This window comes from Lepisosteus platostomus, chromosome 2, assembly GCF_059453375.1.
Source record: "Lepisosteus platostomus isolate fLepPlt1 chromosome 2, fLepPlt1.hap1, whole genome shotgun sequence".
NCBI lineage: Eukaryota > Metazoa > Chordata > Actinopteri > Semionotiformes > Lepisosteidae > Lepisosteus > Lepisosteus platostomus.
Genome location: NC_142612.1, coordinates 54,500,418 through 54,523,722, shown reverse-complemented (window position 1 = coordinate 54,523,722; position 23,305 = coordinate 54,500,418). Strand labels below are relative to the sequence as shown.

Below are 23,305 nucleotides of genomic sequence, written 5' to 3'. Positions count from 1 at the left end.
ATTTGAAACTGTTGACTCTCTCCACTGCAGGCCCGCTGATGTGAATGGGTGCGCGGTCTGTTCCTCGATGCTTCCTGTAGTCCACGATCAACTCCTTATTTTTGCTGGTGTTTGAGAAATGTTGTTGTCCTGGCACCATGCTGTCAGCATTTCTTCCTCCTCCCTCTACAGGGACTCATTACCGTTCATGATCAAGCACAGATGATCGTTGTACAGTATCGTACGCAAACGTGATGATCGAGTTTGTTTTCCTACTGCACTGCGACAAATATTCTGGGATTAGACAAGCACTTTCCCCCAAATTTACACATCTAATCCCAGCATTCCCAATCCTACTGGGAGAGGGAGGAAGGAACTCAGTTGAACTGGCAGCCCAGTCACAGACTGAGGAACAGTAAGCTTGTCTCCCAATAATGCTCCATATGTCTATATGTAAATATCTTATGATTGTGTCTTTATTGTAAATGTCTGTAGATTTTTTCTTTTATGTTAATTGTATTTGTTTTGCTTTTGCAACACTGATTTTACTCATTGGTCATGCCAATAAATCACCTTGAATATAACTGTAAGCAGTAAGGAAAGGCAAGCTGTCGACCTCTGGTGTTCTAGCACAAAGCACAGCCCAGCAAAATGCTTCATATTTCTTGTTTTGTATAATTTAAATGGTAAATTCTCACAGCTCCTTGTAAGTGGCTATGGAATCCCATTTCCAGCTGTCTTCTACAGTCAATAGTATCTATCACCATACTATAGAAGGATAATTTAGAAAAACCGTACAATGACGAGTTACTGTAGACCCCTACCATGTCTCGGCTGACGGTGACGCCTGCACTGCTGTTAACAAGTCGTTCGCTATGAAATAAATTAGCATAACGCACACTAAAACTTTTCTGGTAATAAGTATATTATCATAACCACGGTAAAACTGAAAGGGATAGTTAGGAAATCTACAAACACGTGTTTTCCACGAGCATGTTAGAATGGACAGAATATTTTCCTGCAACGAACATGGGATTTTGTTTTTGATTAGATCAAATATACGATATATTTTTCACCAGACCTATATTTAGTCTTTGTAGCCACGCACATACTTTGACACACAACTGCAAATTATTTTAATTACTTCTGAGGGTATACAGTAATTGACATCCGCTCTGAATCTCCCACTGAAACTCCACAAACGTTTTAAAAACCGTGCGACAGGCACCCTGTATATAGCACGTAATACAATAAAAAACACAAAAGTGTCGGTGAAACTTGAACACAGGAAAAAAGAAAGATACAATTATGTGCGTAACTGCAGTCTGGATTAGAGACACATAAAATGCTATTCGTCTAAATGACTTCTTCTCCGTCAGCCTCCCAGGATGGGTCCCATTACTCAAGACCCTCACTTGGGTTTGAACTTTGACATTTCAGGGAAATAGATGTTATGTTACTTTTAATCCCACCGAAAAAAATACAAAACAATTGTCATTGACTTAATAAATGCTCGATATTATACACATAAAATGAAATGGTCTGGGAAGAGACACATTTAAACAATATGAAATAGAGACCAGACTATCTAAATGTGAGAATATGAAAGCTGTGAGTACCTTTACCTCATTCAGTCTTTTTTTGTAAAATACAACTGTATTATGTACCCCGAAGATCGTATATTCAGAGTATAACCCTTTATTATACATTGATAAATATATACATATATCATGCATTGTACATATACAGTTGTTGTGATAATATATAAATTCCAAACAACAGAGAAAAATAAAAAACCTCCTCAGCATACACAACCACTTCCCAGCCTGAACTGCGCATGTCCCTTCTGGAACTGGGGTAAGAGCGGAAATGACGTAACTCAATCACTGTTGCCCCGGATTGGGTTGCACGGTCCCCGCCAGTATCCCATGATGCAGAGGAGTCCAGCTCTGATCTGCTAGGGTAAGAGGTGCAGTGCTTGCTTGTGGCTTGTTGCTTGTTGCTTGGTAAACGATGGCGGCCTCAAAGCCTGTCGAGCCGCAGTCTGGCAGTGGTCTGCCCCGGTGGCAGCTGGCGCTCCTGGTCGGGGCCCCCATTGTGCTGGGGGTTGGGGCCGTGTATCTGTGGAATCGCACCCGGAGGAAGGTGAACCAGGGCAAGCGCAACGGGGAGAGGACAACTCCAGAAGGCAGCGCCAGCCCCGTCACGGGCCGGCCTGAGCAGGACGGCGCAGCGAACCGAGCCGGACAAGAGCAAGAGGACCTGGTAGGTTGGCCGGAACAGGGGTTCCCCAATTCCCGCGCCCCTCCCGCCCCTGCGGCGTGATGGGGTCCGTCTTGCAGCGATGATTGGGGCACCCTTCTTTTGCAAAGATCGTTCAAGGACACATGCCTGCCTGCATGGGTTGACGTCCGACCTGTGCTCTTGTGTGCTTGCTGTTTTTTTGCTCTGGGGCTGTCGTCTTGGTGTATTTTTGGCCGAATCGGTGACTGAAACTGGGAGTGGCGGAGGTGGACAGCGTGTGCTTTTTAACAAGCCATGTGTCGCGAGAGATGTGGGTGTCTCTGGGGTGCCGTGTCTATCAACACGCATTGGCAGCCGGCGCAACAGTTATTTTGTGATACATGGTTTTATTGATCTCTGATTTACCCGTGGAACCTCCTGCTACATGAAAAACCTATTTGACGTGTTTCTACCCCTAAAATAAATCCTGAACGTGAGCTTTATTTTATGTCGATTAAAAAAGCTCCCCTTTTTCAGCATGGGATTGTCAAAATTACTTGGAATGCTGGGAAACCTGTTTTTATTCGGATGAAAAAAATGAAAATATTCTCACGACCGACGATGTACCTGCTGCTACACGGTACGAAGGAGCTTCGTTTGAAAGTCCCCTGAACGTAGGGTCGAATCATTTTGTTCAGGTAATTCACGGCGGCAGAGAGCAAAGCCGATCCTGAAATGAAGTGGAAATCTTTGCAGAGCACCAGAACTTGACAGCTGCTGGGAGCGAGAAAGATAGGAGCCATCATTTGAACCTTGTTTTACTTTCCAAAAAAAGCTTCTCCTTCACATAGCAAGAAAAAAAGACTCCCATTGCATAGCAGTTATGTCCATTTCTGGCATCATGAAGGCCAGAGTTGGTAAGATATCGCAGAGAAGAGCTGTTTTCCTGCTGTGTGCGTCTGTGTAGATGTACAATATCCAATCTTTAATCTTAAACTAGGCCTTGCGTTCTGTGCAGCATTCCAAAAATTTACCAAGCTTCTGGCTGTGCAGTTGAAGACTTGATTTGCATTCTGCTTCTGGAAAAGATTGAGAACCAGTTTATTCTTTCAAAGCCCTCCTGCATGCAGATTGTGCATTTCTGTCTATTTATCGTAAGACACGACAAATAGAAGTGCTGCATGTAGAGGTGACTGAACCTGTGATTATGCACCGTTGTGTGCCTCTTGCGCTGAAACTCGGTGTAGGCACAGCCTGGGGCAGAGTTCAGAGGTGCTCTGGCAATGTGAAAGTGGGTGTGATTTGGGTGTCTACAGTGCGATTCACAGGAGGACATGTGCCTGCTGTATTTTGACGTTTGTGTGCATCTTGGGGAGGGTTGCTGGAATCCTTTTATAGTGTCTAGTCAAAAAAAAATTGCAAATTGAGCCTTCACAGTGGGAATCGTCTTCACAAGGGGAAGTTGACACTTCTGTTTCTTCCTCTAGCAGAGCAGAAGTGTTGTCCTATAGTGCCAGTGCCTGCAATTGTCGTTTCTTTCAGGGGAGAAAGAGTGAGGGGGGGCTGCGAGCAATGTGGGGGCATTGCTTGTGTGTCTGTGACACCCAGCCGTCTGTGCGATCCTTTGTGAAAGCTGTTGGGAGGTGCCACTCCTGAGATACTTGCAAGCTCTGGTTGTGAATAAGTGCAATGGGGGAACACAGATCTCTACCGTTTTGCTCACGGCTGGTGAATCCTCAGTAATTGGCTGATCCTATCAGTTACTCTCCTCACAGTGAGAGAGCAGAGACACAGTGGGGGTAGACAGGATTACAGTGATTATTCTATAATGTGATGAGCTTTACAGCCGCAGTGCTCTAGATACCACATTTGTTTGCACTAATTTATGCAGAGTTGTAAGAGCCTCTGGTGGTACTACGGAGACCGCAGGGAATGGACTCCAAATGTCCAGGGTGTCTGAATCACTGGGGCACAAGAGTAGCTGAACTTACAGAAACGATGCCAAAACAGGCTGAAGGCTGAACCGTCTCAGGATTAGTCTCTGGATTTCTCAAACAGCCGTGGTTCACCGAGGCATTCTTGTAATGATTCTACTCCAAGTTACTGTGTCTAACAGCCCTTATCGTGGGTGTGTGTGGAGTTGATGGGGGAGCTCTTGCTTGGTACAACATGTGGCTTGTAACAAAATTAGGGGGCTCGATCACCAGCATGATTGACCAGAGCTGTCAGTCGTAGTTCATCGAGAAGCCCTTTGATCTGTAGTGCGATTGAAAACGTCAGGAGATGTTTGTTCGGAGAGGGAGTTGTGATTTTCTATTAATGTGCATGTATTACAAATGTGTTTCTGTAGAGAGAGGAAGCAATAGTTTTTGCAGAACTGTGAATGGGATGTCTTTTCAAATTAAGGTCACAGTGTGAAACTGACATTGAGGAAGTGTACAGACTGGAGTCTCAATATTGCCAGGATCAGGGCAGCAAATATGGATTTGAAGAGTGCTGCAGTCGACTACAGCCAGAGCTACAGAAGAGCCCTTAGGAGCTGGAGCAACCCCTCCACTTTGCTAGTGGGCTATACACCAGTTCTGCAGTTGTGGCATCTGGGCAGAAGGGTGTGTAGGGTGAGGCGTACTCTAGGGAGCTGTGGGTGCTACGTTCCTTGCTGATGGGGTGCTGGGGGGCCTGTCGTTTGCACCTGTGCATCTCAGAGCATGAGATTTTGGGGGTGCAGTCTCATTGCTCTAAGTATCCCTGGATAGGAGGTACATTGCTTTTTTCCATGTTATCAGGAGGATGGAGTGTCTAAAAATCCTCTTCTTTATCAAAAGTAGTTTGGTAAAAAAAAAAGACTTGATGGAGCTGAAAACTCTGCCCGATGTGTAATTAACTGCACATGACAGGCAGTTTTTAAGCTGCAGCTGCTGCTCAGTACCATTGTATATTATCTCCCTTTTCTTAAAGTGTAAGTACAGTAAGCTTATATTAATTCCACATTTATATTTAAACAAGGTCAGTGTACTCCTCAAAGACGATGGTTTTATGGGCTGGTTTTTTTTGCTGCCAGGTTGTTGCTATGAGATGTGCTGTGTTTAAGAATTGAAAAGGCACTGGAGCTGAATCAAGGACTGTCCCAGCTGCGGGCCATCCACAGAACACTTGTATGATTGTCCAGGTTTAAAAGGGCACCAACTGCAAGCAGAGCCAACAGCTTCAGGCGGTTAAGTGGATTATTTGTTTTGGCCAAATTCATTGAACTGAATCTCATCACGGAGAAAAACACATTAAAGTGGGACCCGTCGTTTCATATGCAAATAATGGCTTATACATTTATCCCGCTTGTAATTAAGTACAATTTCCAACAATCAGGGAAACCAACAGCATTCGAAATACTTTGCGTTTGTATCTCCAATTCTGATGCCGTTCTGTCTGTTACACAATATTCATTTTTTAAGAAACATACGGGATGACAGACCAAGCCTTGAGCTTTTGTGTTGGCTTTTTCTACATATAAAACAAAACAAGAATCAATATTATTATATTTGAATGTGTAAATAATATTAAGTTACGAGTTCTCAGAGTCTACTAACTAATGCCTGTTCTGATTGCTAATCATCTCAGGACACTTCCTGAGTCCAGGCGTGACTCCTCAGTTCTTGATGGGTGATGGTGGACTCATGTGGATCTCTCGTCTGACGGACTGTTTTCTCCCCCCACAGAGCCCCCTGGATCGGGCCCAAGCTGCCAAGACCAGGGGCAACAAGTACTTCAAGGCAGGCAAGTATGAGCAGGCCATCCAGTGCTACACGGAGGCCATCAGCCTGTGTCCCAAGGAGCAGAAGGGAGACCTCTCCACCTTCTACCAGAACCGCGCTGCCGCCTTCGAGCAGCAGATGAAGTGGGCGGAGGTCGTGCAGGACTGCTCGCAGGCTGTGGAGCTGAACCCGCGCTACATCAAGGCCCTGTTCCGCAGGGCCAAGGCCCAGGAGAAGCTGGACAACAGGAAGGAGTGCCTGGAAGGTGAGTCTTGGCTGCGTAGCGTCTCTGCAACCGGGCTGCTCGGCTCTCTGCTCCTTCCTACCCCCTGCCTTTGATGGGCCGATGTGCAAATCCGAAAGCAGGTCCCGAAACCTTTCCAGGGCTCTCAGGCACACTGTACTGATCCAAGGAAGCAGAACTGGATGTCACTGCTGGTGCATGCTCCTTCCTGCAAATGAGATGAAAATAAAGGAACAAAAGGTGAAAAACAAACCCAAGGGACTGCACTCCTGGAAACCTGGAGTGGATCAAACACAGTCATTGTTCGTCACATTGTTTTACTGTGAACCCAGACACAACATGTAGCAAATGTGTATTGATCGTTTAAAAAGTGTACATGTTATCCTGCTTCAGGTGATGGATTTTTAATTCCTTAGATGCATTGTTACACCCCTGTGCACATGAGGCATATTTCACTGTACAGGGGATGGTAATTTCCTCTGCTTTTCTGTGGGTTTGTGTGTTTCAGATACTGTGCATTAAGTTTAAGACGGGTTTAGAGTAGAGAGGGGGTGCAGCAGCTTTGTTGCATTCTTTGTTGACATTGGTCCACGGAGAAAGGAGAATATAGCTTTGGAGACATTTCAGCAATACTCTGTCACTAAGATTAACAGTCCTTTGACAGCAGAAACAGCTGCAAAGCTGGGGAGCTGGTTCCTCCTGTTCAGGGATAACCTGCAGGGCCTCTGATCTACTGCCACACAGGCCTGGGGCTACACGTGCTTTGTTGGCCTTACCAGTTACTAGGTTGGCCAAAGCAGCCATCATTGCTTGTCAGCTGAAAGGCATTAAACATGTTTACAGTAAAACATATGCATGAAAAGATAGAAATGGGAATGATGCAATGACAGTCGCAATAATGACGCAGCCACAGCACTAACTGCAGCAGTCTTTTTATTACTGCTGACAAAAACAAGTCCTTGGCATTTCCTCCATTTTCTCCCTATCCTTCGGTAATGCTTCTGTGGGGGTTATGTAAGGTGTCCTCAAAGATTCCTTTTTGTCCTTTAGATCATTTGACTGGCCGCCATGTGCTGGGCTGGACTCTCACCCTGTTCTTGTGCTCTCCCCAGACGTAACAGCCGTGTGCATACTCGAGGCCTTCCAGAACCAACAAAGCATGCTGCTGGCAGACCGGGTCTTGAAGATGCTGGGGAAGGAGAAAGCGAAAGAAAAGTTCAAGGTGTGTGTGTGTGTCCCTCAGTGCAGCCTTATGGGACAAGCTGCCCAGCCATGTTGTAGTAGCCAATATCCTGGCTTCATTCAAGAACTATCTGGTTGAGATCCTTTAATCCATTCCCGCCATCAAACCGTCTGTCAAACAGGCTAGATGGACTGATTGGCCTCCCCTCACTTGGTGTTCTCATGTATCTGTGTCCAAGTTTTGCCCGCGGACTGTGTGCGCTGCAGATCTTTTAGAAAACTATTGTAAAGCTATTATTGGAGTCTATTTGTGCCCCCTTGAAGACAAGAAAAAATAAGCAAAATTTAATAGCAGTCCTCACATTTTCCAGTGTGTTCTGTAAAGAAATAATCTGTAATCAAAAAATTGAAGAAAAACCTGACATGGAAATCTGAAGAGCTATTTCCTGTCTGAATTGCCCCCCCCCCTCTCCTGCTTCCTCTGCAGAACCGCGAGCCCCTCATGCCATCCCCACAGTTCATCAAGTCCTACTTTGGCTCCTTCACCGATGACATCATCTCCCAGCCCCTGCAGAAGGGCGAGAAGAAAGATGAGGACAAGGACAAGGAGGGAGAGGCCGCTGAGGTCACCGAGAGGTCAGGGATGTGGGGGAGTAAGGGAGGGGAGCTCTGAGAGTTAAATTTAGTAGCACCTATAGAGAGAGGGAGGCAGCACAGTGGAGCAGTGGTTATCCAGGGCCCTGGGATAAATTATGGGCTATGATGCTATCTGCAAGTTTGTTTGTTCTCCCTGTTTTTTCATGGGTTTCCCCTTGGTGCTCCAGTTTCCTCCCACTGTCCAAAGACATGCTGGTAGGTTAATTTAGCTTCTGGATATACTGGCCCTGCAGTGAGTACTTGTGTGTGCCGTGCAGTGGACTGGCATCCTGGCCAGGGTGTATCCTGTCTTGCGCCTGTTGCTCTGGCTTCCCTGTGACCTTGAATTGAAAAAAGTGGGAAGAAGATGAATGGATGAGAGAGAGCAGTGCAAATGTCAAAATACTGTCAAATCCTTTATCTATAGTGCATGTTAACCTGTAAAAAGAGGAGAATAGCCTAATGCATTTCTGTGCTTTCTAAAGACTGCGGGATGTCGGGTACTGAAGTATTCACACTCCTCAAAGGTGCTGACAAAGTGAATCTAGGAGATATCTCCAGAATGAACACACAAATGAGAGAACACAAGTGGAATCTACATAGAAGTGCATTAAAAACAAGATGCACTTCTTTATTGAAAAGCCTGCGGGGCTGTCGGGCAAGCTACCCAGCCATGTTATTGAAGCTGATACCCTGGCTCCTTTCAAGAAACAGCTGTAGGATCAATTAGCTCCTACCTACCAATCCTCCTCCCATTTGTAACCTGCTATAATTTGATTTTTTTTGCACTGCAACCGCTGCGAGAGTGGTTTGAGTAGCTCACTGTCTCCTCTCCCCAGCTCTGGGTACCTGAAGGCCAAGCAGTACATGGCCGAGGAGAACTATGACAAGATCATCAGCGAGTGCACCAAGGAGGTGGAGTCCCGGGGCAAGCACCTGGCCGAGGCGCTGCTGCTGCGCGCCACCTTCTACCTGCTGATCGGCAACGCCGCCGCCGCACGGCCGGACCTCGACCAGGTCATCAACATGGAGGACGCCAACGTCAAGGTACCGCGGGAGCCATGTTGTGGCTCGTCCATCGGGGGAGGGTTGTGCGCACGAGGCCCATGCCTTGTCCAGCTGGGTTGCTGGCAGGGCAGGAGGCATGGCTGTCCTGTGGTGAAATGAGCTGCCCTCTCCAGGTGATCTCATTCCATCACTTCAACAGTGCAGTGCTGATCTGGCCATAAAAGTGTTCGGGCAGACGGATCTTACTGCGCTTGACTTTTTTTACACGTGCCTATATTAACTCGCGTAAAATAAACTCAGTGGATCACGGTTTGCTTTTGTAAGTCTTGGTCTTTTTTCTATGCAGTTGTCAATAGAGTGAGAACTGTGTGGTATCAGTGTAACAAGGTAGCCAGCCATGTGGGGAAAAACAGTAGGTCAGAAAGAGACGTATACCCCCCCAACAGGAATGTTTTGACAGTTATGGCGTGTTTAGAGCATGGAGTGTTTCACTGGGCGCTTGCTCGTACTGATAATGTCCCAAACACGTCCCACGCCAACAGGGGTTGACAGCACCCATTTTTTTTAGAAGAGAGGGTGGTGGAAGGCAACATAACTTAAAGGAAACATTTGTTATTTCATATTGATTCAACACCTTGTGATAGTGAAGTTTTTAGTTCTCATCATAGCCTTTCATGTTATGTCTGGCTCAGCCACAGGCCTTTAAAGACTAGATAATAATAATAAACTTTATTTTATATAGCGCCTTTAAAGGTGGCTTCTCAAAGCGCTTTACAGAACGAGAACAACAATAAATAAAAAGAATACACAAGATAAAACACAATTACAATATATAGAGGAGACCGTGGATGGTGGTACTAAGAAAAGCAGAGGGGTGAAGAATGGAACCAGTTAAGTAAAGGCTTTTCTAAAGAAGAGGGTTTTGAGTCTGGATTTGAAGGAGTTTAGAGAAGGTGACTCTCTGATATTTTTGGGTAGAGAGCTCCAGAGCTTGGGGGCACAACAAGAGAAGGCCCTGTCACCTATACAATGTAGACGGGCTAGGGGGACAGTAAGGAGGGCAGAATTAGAAGAGCGAAGGTTGCGAGGTTGGGACTAGGGCAATAATAGTTCAGAAAGGTACTGAGGTGCCAAGCCATGCAGAGCCTTATAGGTGAGCATGAGGATTTTAAAGTCCACATGGAATTTGACCGGAAGCCAGTGCAAGGACTCCAGGATAGGAGTAATGTGATCATTTGCACTAGACCTGGTCAGGATTCTGGGTGCTGAATTTTGGACATACTGCAGTTTGTTCAAAGTAGATTTAGATACCCCAGTGATTAGAGCATTACAGTAGTCAATTCGAGAGAACACAAATGTGTTGATCAGCTTTTCAGCCACAGTTAGTGATAGCACAGGGCGTAGTCTAGCGATATTTCTGAGGTGAAAAAAATATGTTTTGACAGTATGCTGCACATACTGGGTCGAATGTTAAGCCAGACTCGAATAGAACCCCAAGGTTTTTCAATTTAGATTGAAGCTCAAGTACAGAACCATCTACAGATAGGGTTATAGGGCTGGCTTTACGAAGATGATGGGGGGTGCCAATAAGCATGACTTCAGTCTTGTCACAGTTAAGATGAAGTAAGTTTTGAGTCATCCACATTTTTATGTCAGAGATGCAATTGGATAGAATAGAGATAGCCACATCAGTGTCAGGTTTGGTTGGATGTATATACAGTAGATAACGTCGTAGATAATGTTGACACCCTGAAAAAGTGACACACTTAGTTAAAATGGTTTGCATTGATCAGTAGCTAACATGCGTTCCCCAGCTTTAGGAAACTGATTTTGGGTGACGTCTGAAACCTGAGACTGGAGAAAGTTGCAGACATTTGGTAAAATTCTTGATAAGCTGTTAAAAAAAATCCTGCACCACATGTATTCCCTTTTATTTCCTGTGTTTAAATATATGTTATGTCTTTGTCCTAACCGTGACATTTCTGGTAACAAAATGAGGTTGGTCATGGCTGTGCTTGGGTTATAAAAAGTCCTTGAAAATGACTGTATTTTAGAGTCGATTGGTTTGTTCTGCTGTCTAGGTGGCCAATCAAATAAACTCACTTCCAGACTTCGCTTTTGCTCTGCAACTTGTTGGATCCCTTCGCCCTGATGCATTTCCCCTTCTCTCCCCCTCTCTCTGCCGGACAGCTGCGGGCCAACGCCCTGATCAAGCGCGGCAGCATGTACATGCAGCAGCAGCAGCCCCAGCTGTCCACACAGGACTTCAACACGGCGGCCGAGATCGACCCGCCCAACGCTGACGTCTACCACCACCGGGGACAGGTAGGCCCAGCCCATGCTGATCGACACCTGCGGCCATCACGCACCTGTAACTGTTCAGCCCTGCCTTTTGCTCTCGCTGCTGCTACATTTCCTGCTGACTGATCAGCTCTTTACTTCACCTCTCACTGTGGTTCTGTTCAGGGAAAAAAGAGACTTTTTCACAGAGAAAGGCTATAATCTGCTGTATTTTGTGTTTTTAATTGGCAGAAGGCGGATGTGTTTAATACTTTGGGCTTAAATGTAATGCAGGGAAATAGGGAGCACTACTGTTTTGGGGTGACTTACCCTTACTTGTGATTCTGAGGTGATAAGTAATACTAATTTCTAACTTCATGAAGATGAATATTGAGGTGCACGTAATGGAATAGAGTAAAGATTCAGTTGTGAAAGAGTATCCCACCGCTGCCCCCTGTGTGTGAGTCTGACCCCTGTGAGTGCGTCTCCCCAGTTGAAGATCCTGCTGGACCAGGTGGAGGAGGCGGTGGAGGACTTTGACGAGTGTATCCGCCTACGGCCCGACTCGGCGCTGGCTCAGGCTCAGAAGTGTTTTGCACTGGTGAGTTTGGACCCTAGCAGTGCTGCCGGCCACACAGCACAGTCACGGGTATCTCATGTCAGGATGGGGGGCTTGTTGATCCACTTAATTTTATTACATTTGTTTCTGTGAACATTTTAATGGAGACGAGTTGTTAAAACAAGTAGTTGTTTTTGTTTTAGAAACAATATACCTCTGCTGAGTTGTGGCTGTTTCTACAGAATAGTTTCAGGGTACTATAATTCTCCAAAAGAAATACGTCCATATGTATTACACTAATTGAGAACTGAATTTGCTCTCCCTTCTGCCCCATTTAACGATCAGATTTGTTGCTCAGTGGAGCTGCAGGTTAGCTCTCTCAGCACTGTTCCAGCAGGCTCTGGTTCACGGCAGAAAATGTCTTGCAGAATGACACTATTGAAGGATGTTTTGAGTCCAGAAAGTCCACTCCAGAAATGTATAGTTATCTCACCTGATGTCGTGATTGCACAGTAGCAGGGTGTGCAGTTATCTTGCCTGTTGTGGTGATCGGTCAGAAGCAGTTGAGAGTGGGTTTATGTTTTGCGGAACAAAGGACTTCTTGGTTAATAATTGCTCTTCTGTCCTGTTTCCCAGTATCGAAAGGCTTACACTGGAAACAACCCCTCACAGGTGCAGACGGCCATGAATGGCTTTGAAGATGTCATCAGGAGGTTCCCCAAGTGTGCTGAGGGCTATGCTCTGTATGCACAGGTAGGCTGTCGGCACACCTTGTCATGTGCTTGCCTGCATGCCGCTCTGTCTGCGTAGCTAGCTCGGTATCACAGCGTCTTTACACGGGCCTGCGCGCCTATCTGCACGTCGCAGTGTTTCCATAGCTGCCTGGACACCTATCTGCACATCTCTCTGCATGGACACTTCCTGGGCAGCTCACTAATAATGCGTCTGTAGAGATGGAAGTCAGACTCCCAGTTTAGAGCTGTCGGTTGTTTCCGATTTTCGCTCTGCAGACTTTCAGTCGCTGCATATCTTGTGTGCATGCGTGTGTTGTGGAATTTTTTATAGGCACATGGAGTAACAATATTTCAAATTCATTGGCGCCATTTCTTCAGGTGTTTTTCCTCATATCTCACTACCCACCACCAGACATCGGATTTGTCCACTTTAAATTGCACAAAACTTTACATTGAACATTGCATAAGCTCCCGCTGAAAGCGACATTCGTGGAATTTACTGACTGCTTTCCGCTGAATTCGTGTCATATAAATAGTAACTGTAACATGCTTTTAGGAGACTTCAATGCACCCAACACTAAAGATGAAATAAATCCTTCTTTCTGTGGCCCCTAGGCTCTGACGGATCAGCAGCAGTTTGGAAAAGCAGATGAAATGTATGACAAGTGTATCGAACTGGAACCCGACAACGCCACCACATATGTCCACAAAGGGTGAGCCCACACCTCAGGTCCGTCAGATGTTAGCCCCACATTTTCCCGTTCCCAGTGGGAGGAAGAAGAATGGCAGGCTCTTGCAATAAGAAATCTGACGCAGAGCTCTCAGACATTTTGACCCATCTTCAAGTTGTGTACTGACCCGCAGTGTCACCCTTCTAGCTCCTTTACTATTTAGCTGCTGTTTTCTGGTGTTTATTGTGGAGTTTTGGTACTCTATACTTTTGGTGTGTGATATGATCTACAGCTGGGTCTCAATATTCGCAAGGGATCGGTGCAGAGAGAGAGGGATCGTGCTGCTCAGCTGGTGATGCGCAGTAAAAGCTACCTGCGTCGTAACTCTCCTCCCTTGTTTTCTCAGGCTGCTGCAACTGCAATGGAAGCAGGACCTTGACAAAGGCCTGGAGCTCATCAGCAAAGCCATCGAGATCGACAACAAGTGTGACTTTGCTTACGAAACCATGGGGACCATTGAAGTCCAGAGGTGAGGGCTGTCTCTTCTCTGCATGTATCACGTGTGTACCTTTGATGATGTAGTTTTTTGGGGGATTTTCTATTTAAACCAGGACAAGGTGTCATCCCAGTATGTAATGCACTGCTACCAGTGTGTAATACTCTGCCACCTGGTGGGCACAAAGGAGAACTCACAAGAGGGGTTTTGACTCTTTTATGATAAACTTTGTCATGTATCGCCATTAATAGTATCTTCTCCAAGCTCTTTACAGGAAAAGTGGGGGGGAAAAACAGTTAAACTAAAACGGTAACAGGAGATAAAGTTAGCACACAGAAACACAAGAGATTAGAAATGTAGCAGAAGATGCAAGGAGCAGACAGACACCAGAGGACAAACAGGACACCAGAATCAGATGAATTGAGGTCGCAAGGTGGGGAGCAGGAAGATACGTCGGATTGGTACTGAGGTGCCAAGCCGCGCAGAGCCTTAAAGTTGAGCATAAGGATTTTGAGGTTTACAGTCATCCTAATAGGAAGCCAGTGCAAGGACGCATGCGACCTGATCAGGATTCTTGCTGCCAGATTCTTTTTAGTGTGGATTTTGTTACTCCAGCTGGTAGGGCATTGCAGTAATCAATTTTAGAAAAGACAAATGTATTAACCAGCTTTTCTGTTATAGTGAGAGAAAACATAGGACATAAGCCGGCAATATTTCTGAGATGGAAGAATTGGACATTTTTCTGCTGCCATGTTAGTGAAGTCGAAGGATACAGCAAGGTGCCTCACCTTCTAGTTACAAGTTCAGAACCTGAATCATATTACCACTGTTGTGCACACAAAAATAAAAAATAAAATTTAGTCAGATAACATCAAATATCACCTTCACATTCTTCAGTTTAGATTTAAATTCAGGTGTAGTGCCATCCATATGTAAGGTTACTTCATTGGCTTTAGGAAGTTGATGGGAGGTACCGAGAAGCATGACTTCAGACTTTGTTGCAGTTCACGTTAAGGAAATTTTGGATCATCCAGAAGTTTGTCAGGGATGCAATATCAGAGGATCTGAAACATCTGCTTCAGTGTCAGGTTTAGTATGGACGTAGATTTGAGTGTCACCTGAATCATCATTTCTGTGCCGACCATGTGATCTTAATAGCTGATCAAGTGGGAACATGTAAATGCTGAATAGCAGGGGACCCAGTATTGAGTCCTGAGGAACACCAGACTTCACGAACCCAACTTAACAACTGAAACCCTCAAGAAAGATAAGGCATTAATAAACAGTTAGATACAAGTAGAAACATTTCAAAAGCAATATCAGAAACTCCAAACAGTCTCAATACAAGAAAGATGACTTGGTGATCTGTGTCAAAAGCACTGTGTCAAAAGTCTGTCAAAAGTCAAGGAGAATAAGGATAGACAGGGAACCACAATTAGAAGCCGTACGAAGATCATTAGTGAATTTAACTTGGGCAGTTTCTGTGCTGAGATTGTCTGAAACCAGTTTGGAAGGGTTTGAAGATGTTGGTTATTTAATTGAAATGGCACAGCACATTCTACAAGTTTTGCAAGATAAGGTAGGTTGGATATAGGGCTATATAGGATATATGATGAGAATCACAGGGCAGAAAAACAAGATTGAAATAAAACCATAAGAATCCAATTAAAGGTGGTGGATTTCATATGCAATGCCAGTTCACTAAGGTGTGTGGTGTCATGTTGAGAGAAACTAGAAAGAGGAGAGCCAGAAAAGGTAGGCAAGCAGGGAGGAGGTATAGTAGTACATGCATGGTGGAGAGAATGTGATCCTGGATGTTGTCAGTCTGGGAAATAAATCTTGTAAACTTGGAAGTAAAAAATACTTGTAAAATATCTGTAAGAACTACAAACATTATATAGAAGTGAGAGTCCCTTCTTTACCCAAAGGGTGGGGGGAGTGTGGAACTAGCTTTCCAGCCATGTTGGTGAAGCTCATATCCTGGTTTCTCATAATTGAGAGGAGTTGGAACAATTAGCTGCCAACTGCCAAACAAGCTAGCTGGGCTGAACAGCTTTCTCTTGCTTGAAACCGTTCTGATGTTCTTCTTACAATTTATGTGTAAATAGCTTGTGTTGCACGTGGTTTGACGCCACCCGGTTTGGAATGTTTTCACAGGGGCAACCTTGACAAAGCCATCGACATGTTCAACCGCGCCATCAACCTTGCCAAGTCGGAGATGGAGATGGCTCACCTGTACTCGCTGTGCGACGCTGCCTACGCCCAGACAGAGGTGGCCAAGAAATACGGGCTCAAGCCCCCCACGCTGTAACCCTCACCCAGCTGCCCCTCGGCCTCTGAGCCCGACAGTCAGATAACTGCTAATACCTTGTTTTTGTTCGGGGGAGGGGGGGGTGGTTTTTGTAAATGATGTTGAAAGAAAAAAAGAAACAGCTGTCCTGTGACCGTGCATGTCTGTATCGCGTGGGCTCCCCAGTGCGTCTGAAGAGCGCAGCCGGCTCTACGGGGGCGACACCCCGAGACATCCCCAAGTGCCATCTTTCAGGGTTCTCCTCCTCCATGCCAGCGGTGACCGTCGCCCTGTCGGGGTGCTGTTACCAGGCAGCTTTGGGACGGGTCTGTGTGTGCGCGTGAGCGATATCTCCATCACTGAACTCCTGTGGGTGGCGATACTGGGGTCCTGCGCAACATTATCGCATTATCCATCATGCTCACAACTGGGGCTTTTTGTAAAGCGTTTTCCTTGTGTCCTGAAAACTAACCAGGACATCCGCCCATCTTCGGGATGTATCGTTGTGTTAAAGCTACTGTATCAAACCTTATTTGTTCATTTTAGAACTTCCTCGTAAGGGAATGTTTTCAGAAGGAAGGTAACTGGATGTATTTCCCTTATAAGGGGACAGGAAACAAGATTCAATATTTTTGTGACAGTGGTGACAAACAGCCAAATGAAAGAATTAGTAGATGGAAAGAGGCTACCAGAGCAGACTGCCATTGCAGTGATTGTAAATTGAATTGTTTTTTTTTTGTAAGTAATTTGGTCAGTGTGGAAAGACTTAATTTCTCTGGCCTAAAGTGATCTGAGCTCAGATTGTCTTCAAGTTGTGATATAAGTGATTTTTAAACATTGATTTTAGGATAGTGTATCTTTGGACCTTTTGTTTGAAAGAAACAAGTCACACACACAACAGTATTATAATGGTCATTTTGGACAGCCTATTGAATAATTTAAAGCAGCAGTGCAGCATAATGAAAGCTTAATTTAACTAGATAAGTCAGTTTCTTTAATAATGAAGAAACAATTTTCCTCTAAGAAATTTATTTGCAATGTACAGTTGGTTCCAAATTCATGTATAACCTTTGATAAACGGAGTCAAAAAGTTGATTTATCATGAAAATACGGGTGTAGTTTCTAATATAAATAAAACACTAAAAGATATGCACGCCGTTCAATATATGTTTGAATAAAATGTCTGCCAAAAAGGTTGATTTCTAATGCCAGATGCTATTTGTTAATATAAGCTGAGAATCAACAATTATTTTTTATGTCATAAAGCGACACAGTTAAGCTTGGGCAGTTGCAGTTACAAACCTTATAAACCGCTCACAGGGGAAAATGAGAAAGGATAGGTGGCCTCATCTGACCTGTCCAACTTCCAGCCACTTGTCTTTTAAAACGTCCTTTTCCCAGATCCTTGCTCAAGTGGCTTAGTGCTGATTGCAGAAGGGCCCGCAAGCCGAGAGAGCCCAGACCACTAACCTCAGCACTGCTCAGCCGACTATACAACACTGCCTGCGGAATCCCAGTCTCAGTCGGCTATAGTAACACGACTGAGACTCTGTGATTACTGACTCAACCTGCATTCGGGCAAGCGCTGTTACTCGTTGAGCTGCTCAGGAGCCTGTCAGATCTATTCATACCCTGGCAATCTGTTTTAGAAGCTGTCTTTTGGCTACTATTGAAGAAACCCTTCGTATAGCCTTTTAGAATGTCAAGTTCCAGCCCAGTGCTATTCAACCACTCTGATGTTTATTGGCGTGCTGTGTATTCTGCGTGTAGCCAAGTTTGAGTGTCTTGGTAGCAGATACAGGTGAAGGCTAAAATATCCTGGTAAACTTTGTAATTTCTCACTCATTTCTAACCAGGACACATGGACAAGGGGATGTTAAATGTATGTTAAAGTAGAACAGAGACATTTCTGTTTTTGAGAAGAGGGAAAGGCAATTTGTCCTGGCCCCTTTGGTCGCTAGTAGCTAACTAACGTAATGGGAAAGATGACGTCTGTTTTGATGAGGAGCTTCACCTTTCTGTACTGATCGTACTCCTGGCAGGACTCTCCACAAGCTCCATTTATCTTTCATCTTGCCACACAATGTAGGAGTCAGTGGTCTGGATAGCTTTCCGAATGTTTGTCTCGGTTGAGAGTTATCCTTCCGCACCATTTTTCTGATGCACGTTTGAGTAAAAAGCTCTTACGCCCATCGGAGCTGGAAGGTCTTATGGATTCTGTTTTATAGCTGTAGCTAGGTCTTTTACCACAAATCCTCAGACATATCAGACAGTACAGCTTCCTTCTGTGTTAAATCAATTGTGATATAAGAAAACGTCCAGGGGCTTCTGTAGTATGTATGAGGCTTTAGAAACATTTGAAGTGATTAAAAAATATATTGGTTAATTAATAATACAGCATTTGTTTTCAACATTTACAGGGTATGGATACATTTGAGCAGTCTATTTATACATTAATGTAAATTTCCTTTTTTATGCTTTAGATTCCTAAAGGTTGACAATTCTTGGTGTACACCTGGATTTCCTTTGCTAAGAATGTTTCCTGGTTGTGGATAAATTTGAAGGGCGCTGTATTTACAGGTTGTTTTAATCCCAGCACTAACCTCAAATATAGAATTTTGTTTCCTGATCCTCCCCCTCCCCCTTACCTTTTTGGGGGTAAACGTGATGGTAATGTACACCGTGGTTTGGAACGCTATTAAAAAAAATGTTTTCCTGAAAAATGATCAAATGAAAGAATTAAGAACTAGCTTGAGATTGAGAAGGGAGAGAGTTCTACTTAACTCCTTGTAGCTGCTCCCCCTCTGCTTTCTGTTGTCTAGTGGTCAGCAACTGGAGCCCCCACTGACTCCCCCTATAAGACAAACCTCGTCCTGCTCCCTGACCGGTGCGGAGGGCTGGCTGGCCGTCTTGCTGGGAGAGGGATTGGGACGGGAGGCTGCTGTGCTCCTTTGAATCTCTTCCTCCTTCTTCAGGCCCTTTTACCCCCCTCCTTCTGCATGCAGACTAAGCAGACACGCCCTGACCCCGTTACCCCCCACTCCTCTCACCCCAGCCCAGCCTTAGTGGGGCGGTGGTGGGGGAGAGGGAGGGATGGGGAGAGTGCTGGCTTGCTCAAGACCAGCTGACCTTGACCTGCGCAAAGCTCTCACGCCTTTGTTTTTTTCCATTTTCCGGGCGGGCGGCTGGGGGTGGCGTTTTGTGGCGCTGTTTTTCAACGCAATCAAAAGGCGTGAAAATCGGGGAAAGAAAAAGTGCTCTGCTTCAGCTAGAGAAGCAGTTAATTGTGTAATTTGCATTGAATCACCCCAAGCTCCTTAGTACTTAGATGCTAAAAATGTGGTTTCCTCGTGCAGCCAGCTGGTGCCGGGATAGTAACCTTGCCAATCGCTTGCCAGCGAGGCCCCGCCTCGGTTTAGATACTGAAGGCCCTCGCCAAGAGGTCCTGCGGTCATCCTGACGTGCCCATGGCCAGCAGCCTGACCGGTCATCCCAGTATCCCCTCAGCGCTACTGAAGCAGCAGAGAGGGAGATGGAAGGCATGTTTTAGTTTGTTAATAACACGTATAAAAATGTTTAATGTATCGTTTTCCTGCAGTTGGGAAAATTGTGTGATCTTTCAAGGAGGAGGAAAAGCCGTACAATATTTTTTTTTTTACTTTTTAGAGTTTTCTTTTTTTATTCTGTACAGCATGTGTGGGGTTTTCTCTTTATAAATAAATGTTAATGTAATTATAGTTCTGTAAGATTGCTCTGTTATACAGCTTTTTTTTAAGCCTTGGATTTTACAGTGAAATATGACTGAGTTCCACATTAGCTAGCATTTACTTTTTTTTGTTTTCTTCAGATGTTTTTATTTTTATGTTTTGAGGGATTGGCAAGTGGGGAGACCTTTTTTTATATATATACAGTAAATTTAGGCACGGTAGCTTTGTAGAAGAAAGTAACTTGTGTTTAAAACTGCTGGAGAGGAGGAAAGAGGAGCAGAGCCCCTCACTGCCACATTGCAGAGTGTGCTCCAGGTAACTAGGTGAGGCTTCTCAGACCTGCAGCCACTGGAGAGGAAATTGGTCCACTCACTGTGTGCTTTACCCCCATAGGCACTGTCCAGTCCTGGTCCTGGAGGGACCCCAGTGCAGTCTCTTTCAATTGCCTTAAGCACTGGGGAGCACCGTTAAAGCAGTCCAGTCAAGCCAGTACCTGCAACTGCGCAACCTGCAGAGACTGTGCCCCTCCAGCCCTGCTCCTAGATGTTGATGTTCCAAACTCCAGTTGTCATAACACTGAAATTGGCCCCTCTTTTAGTGTTTTGGTGGTAGCAGTGATTAGAACATGAGATCGCTAAGAGGCTCGTGGATTCAGATTCGGTTTTCTCCTTGATTTAAGACTGTTTCCTCCAGTTGTTCTAGTCCACCTGCTGCACAGATTGTAGAGAGTTAACTTAGAGTGGGCTGCTGTCCCATCCAGGGGACGTCTTGTGTTCTTAGTCTCATTATCGCAACCGAAACATACATGAGCTCAGGCTGCAAGAGTCACTGAAGCTTGTGAAGCATGCTAGTGTTTTAGTCAGTGTTGTAGATCTACTTTCATGCTGACGCCCATTATGCTTTTCTTTTGGCATCTTCAGATTCACAGAGCACTGCGACACCTGTACACAGTTATGAAAGACACGGTGCACTACATAGGAATGTGCACTCAGTTTTGTGAAAGAAAGCTGTAATGAGCAATTTTAAGGTTGAGCATATACCTTGAATGTATAAGCTTGTTAGGTGGTTTAAGTTCCAGGTTGTTCCATGCCGAGTTCTCCCCCAGTTGTGTGCTTCGGCTGTTGCTGGGACTGTCTTACACAGTGGTTCCCAGTGCTCAGTCTGACACACAGCCCTGCTCTGAGCTCCACAGCTTCTTTGGTTACCTTACAGTACATCCGTTTCTTCAGTCTGACTGGGCCTTCAGTTTGCTACGGCAAACCGTAGATCATGTTCTTTCTCCGTACTGTCAAGGGTGTTGGAGGTTTTGTCCAGAATATGGCCAGCGCTGGTTGTAGTTCTTGTGAAAAAAAGGCTCTCTGGGCAGCTGTAGTAGGTTTCCCTTCTGGGGTGTTTGCTGGGGAGTCAGGCTGCAGAGGCTTGAGTCTGCGTCTTGTCCACTGCCAAACGGTGCCGTGCAGTACTGTCTCTCGTTAGATTGACAGGCCCACGGTCTGCACGGCTTGTCTCAATGTAGGCACCAGATCTTCTGCAGACTTGCCCCCTCTTTTACCTGCCATCCGTGTTAAAATAGGTTTGTTTCTTTCATCTTCTAACCAGGTACGATGTGGGGGAGAAAAAAAAACTTCAGTAAGAAGTTGCCGCTCATAGTAGTTGCTGGGTAAGAGGTTGGAGTTGTTTTGCTAATTGTCGGGCAGAAGCACAGCTGCCAGTGAAAGTGTTAGCGTTTTGAGGTTGGCGTAGACTCCCAAATGTCATGTCATGTCTGCCACGGTGCTTCACAGTTGTTAGCAAGGGCTGATGGCATTGTAACTTAGCATTTTTGCTGAAATGCTTTATTTTTTTTTAAGTATAAGTTGAGCCAGAGCCTTGCCCAGTTCTTATCACTGTACGAGCTGTTTTTCTAGAGTAAATCCTATATTTCATGGGAAAGAGTATTTCAGATTTTTGTACTGTTAAACACAGTCCACTTCTTTTTTTCAGGTTGTTAGCTTGAGGGGAAAAAAAATAGTCCTGAAACAGTCTGTGATTTTAACATCAAGCTTTCACGTTCTAGTTGAGTAGTAAAATTTGGCCAGCGAGTGAATCATTCCTTCAGTGACCAAAATGGGAATCCATTCGGAAGTCATCAGGCTGACAGCAGCCCTGTGTAGTAATTGTGTGTGGGTAGTTGTGTAAATTGTCTGCATGTGTTTGGCGCACACTAAACTCTCTCCATGTTTTCACTGTCTGAGATGCTTTCCGTTAATCTTTTCAAGCTGAATTGTTACACTGAGACATTACCTTAATCTGCTAAAACTGAATTTTTGGGCCACAAAGTTATTGTTTCTTGAGGATTTTGTTTGCATTTATCTCTGCGAGGCTGAAGCTTTAGGTCTCCACTCTGCAACTCGGGCTGACTGAATCTTTTTTTTCCTTCAAGTGAAGCGTCAGTGAGCAAGGAAAGCCCACAAAAGATACACAGTTCAGCTGTTCACAGGTCCCCAAGAGCCCAGGCGCTGGGAACTGGAAGCTGCCCCAGTGGCCAAACTGCTTGCTAGCCAGATGTGATTGTGTGTAACATAATCCTTGCATTAAGGATGCTGTGTTCCCAGAATGCAGTTGGGATGCCAGGATGTAGTCTTCCTTCTTGCAGTCTTCATCACAGCTGCAGCTGGTCCCAAGATTAACTCCAGACAGGCTTATCTCTTTTGGAGAGCTCATCTGCTGACACTTTAGCATGAGCCTTCGGTCTGGACGGGTCCCACTGCTCAAACATTGTTCACTGCCTGACCCTCATAATGATATTACCACCTGCCTCTCCTTGCTGTGTAATCTTGAGAACTAAAGGATTCCCACCTCTGATCCTCCGGCACAGATCATTAGAGAGATCTGCACAAAACTGCCAAGAAAAAGCAAAAGCACTCATCTGGTAATCGATTATGGGAATATTGCACCTGCTGGGTGCAGGGGACTCTAAAGTGTATTCCATGGGCTCTGCTAACTGATGATGTTTCTATCGTGGAAAACGAACGTGGCTAAATGCATGTGGTGCACCTGCCAGTGTTTGTACATATACAGTACACCTGCTCCTACCTGAGAACACTACTGTGGAGATCGAGGGGTGTTTTTGTACTCTTTTACTTTGTTTTATGTTAGTTTTTTGGCCAGGAAAAAGCGCTCGGTCTGGAGATCCCAAAGAAGAATGCATGTCCCACTCGCTCTGTCATTCCTCCTCATCTTGGACTGTGGGCCGTTGCTGCGAATTGCACTGAAGAACTAATTTTAAAAGATCTGGACTTTCTTTTTTTTTTGTAAATGGGTTGTAACAATGTAAATTCACCAAATAAAAACATGTTAACCAATTTAAGTGCAATTTTATTCATGTTGGTCGGGCATTAAGATATGACGGCACCTCATGTGATGGCAGAAGCCAGATGAGGCTGAACCTGGTGGGTCCTGGTGGGGAAGGAGACCTAGAAGACAAACTGCTGCTGTAAGTGGTGTTGGTGGACCAGTAGGTGGTGATCTCCCCTCTGGCCCAAACTTTCCAGACAAGTGCTCCATT

General features: G+C 45.1%; 1 protein-coding gene across 1 annotated transcript; it reads left to right on the top strand.

The window, feature by feature from the left end:
* The first annotated feature begins 1,895 nt into the window (after positions 1 to 1,895).
* tomm70 (translocase of outer mitochondrial membrane 70) lies at positions 1,896 to 23,102 on the top strand. Its single transcript, XM_088608524.1, has 11 exons — positions 1,896 to 2,244; positions 5,916 to 6,216; positions 7,308 to 7,417; positions 7,865 to 8,013; positions 8,853 to 9,060; positions 11,212 to 11,346; positions 11,795 to 11,902; positions 12,497 to 12,613; positions 13,210 to 13,307; positions 13,672 to 13,794; positions 15,919 to 23,102. The coding sequence occupies exons 1-11, from the start codon at positions 1,993 to 1,995 to the stop codon at positions 16,070 to 16,072; spliced, it is 1,755 nt and encodes a 584-aa protein (XP_088464650.1). The 5' UTR covers positions 1,896 to 1,992; the 3' UTR covers positions 16,073 to 23,102.
* The last annotated feature ends 203 nt before the right edge of the window (positions 23,103 to 23,305 follow it).

Bases quoted from the DNA above. Each gene is read 5' to 3' on its own strand.
- tomm70 (XM_088608524.1), top strand. From the start codon at position 1,993: ATGGCGGCCTCAAAGCCTGTCGAGCCGCAGTCTGGCAGTGGTCTGCCC. The intron at 11,347-11,794 runs GTAGGCCCAGCC...GCGTCTCCCCAG, and splicing joins TCTACCACCACCGGGGACAG to TTGAAGATCCTGCTGGACCA. The intron at 13,795-15,918 runs GTGAGGGCTGTC...ATGTTTTCACAG, and splicing joins GGGACCATTGAAGTCCAGAG to GGGCAACCTTGACAAAGCCA.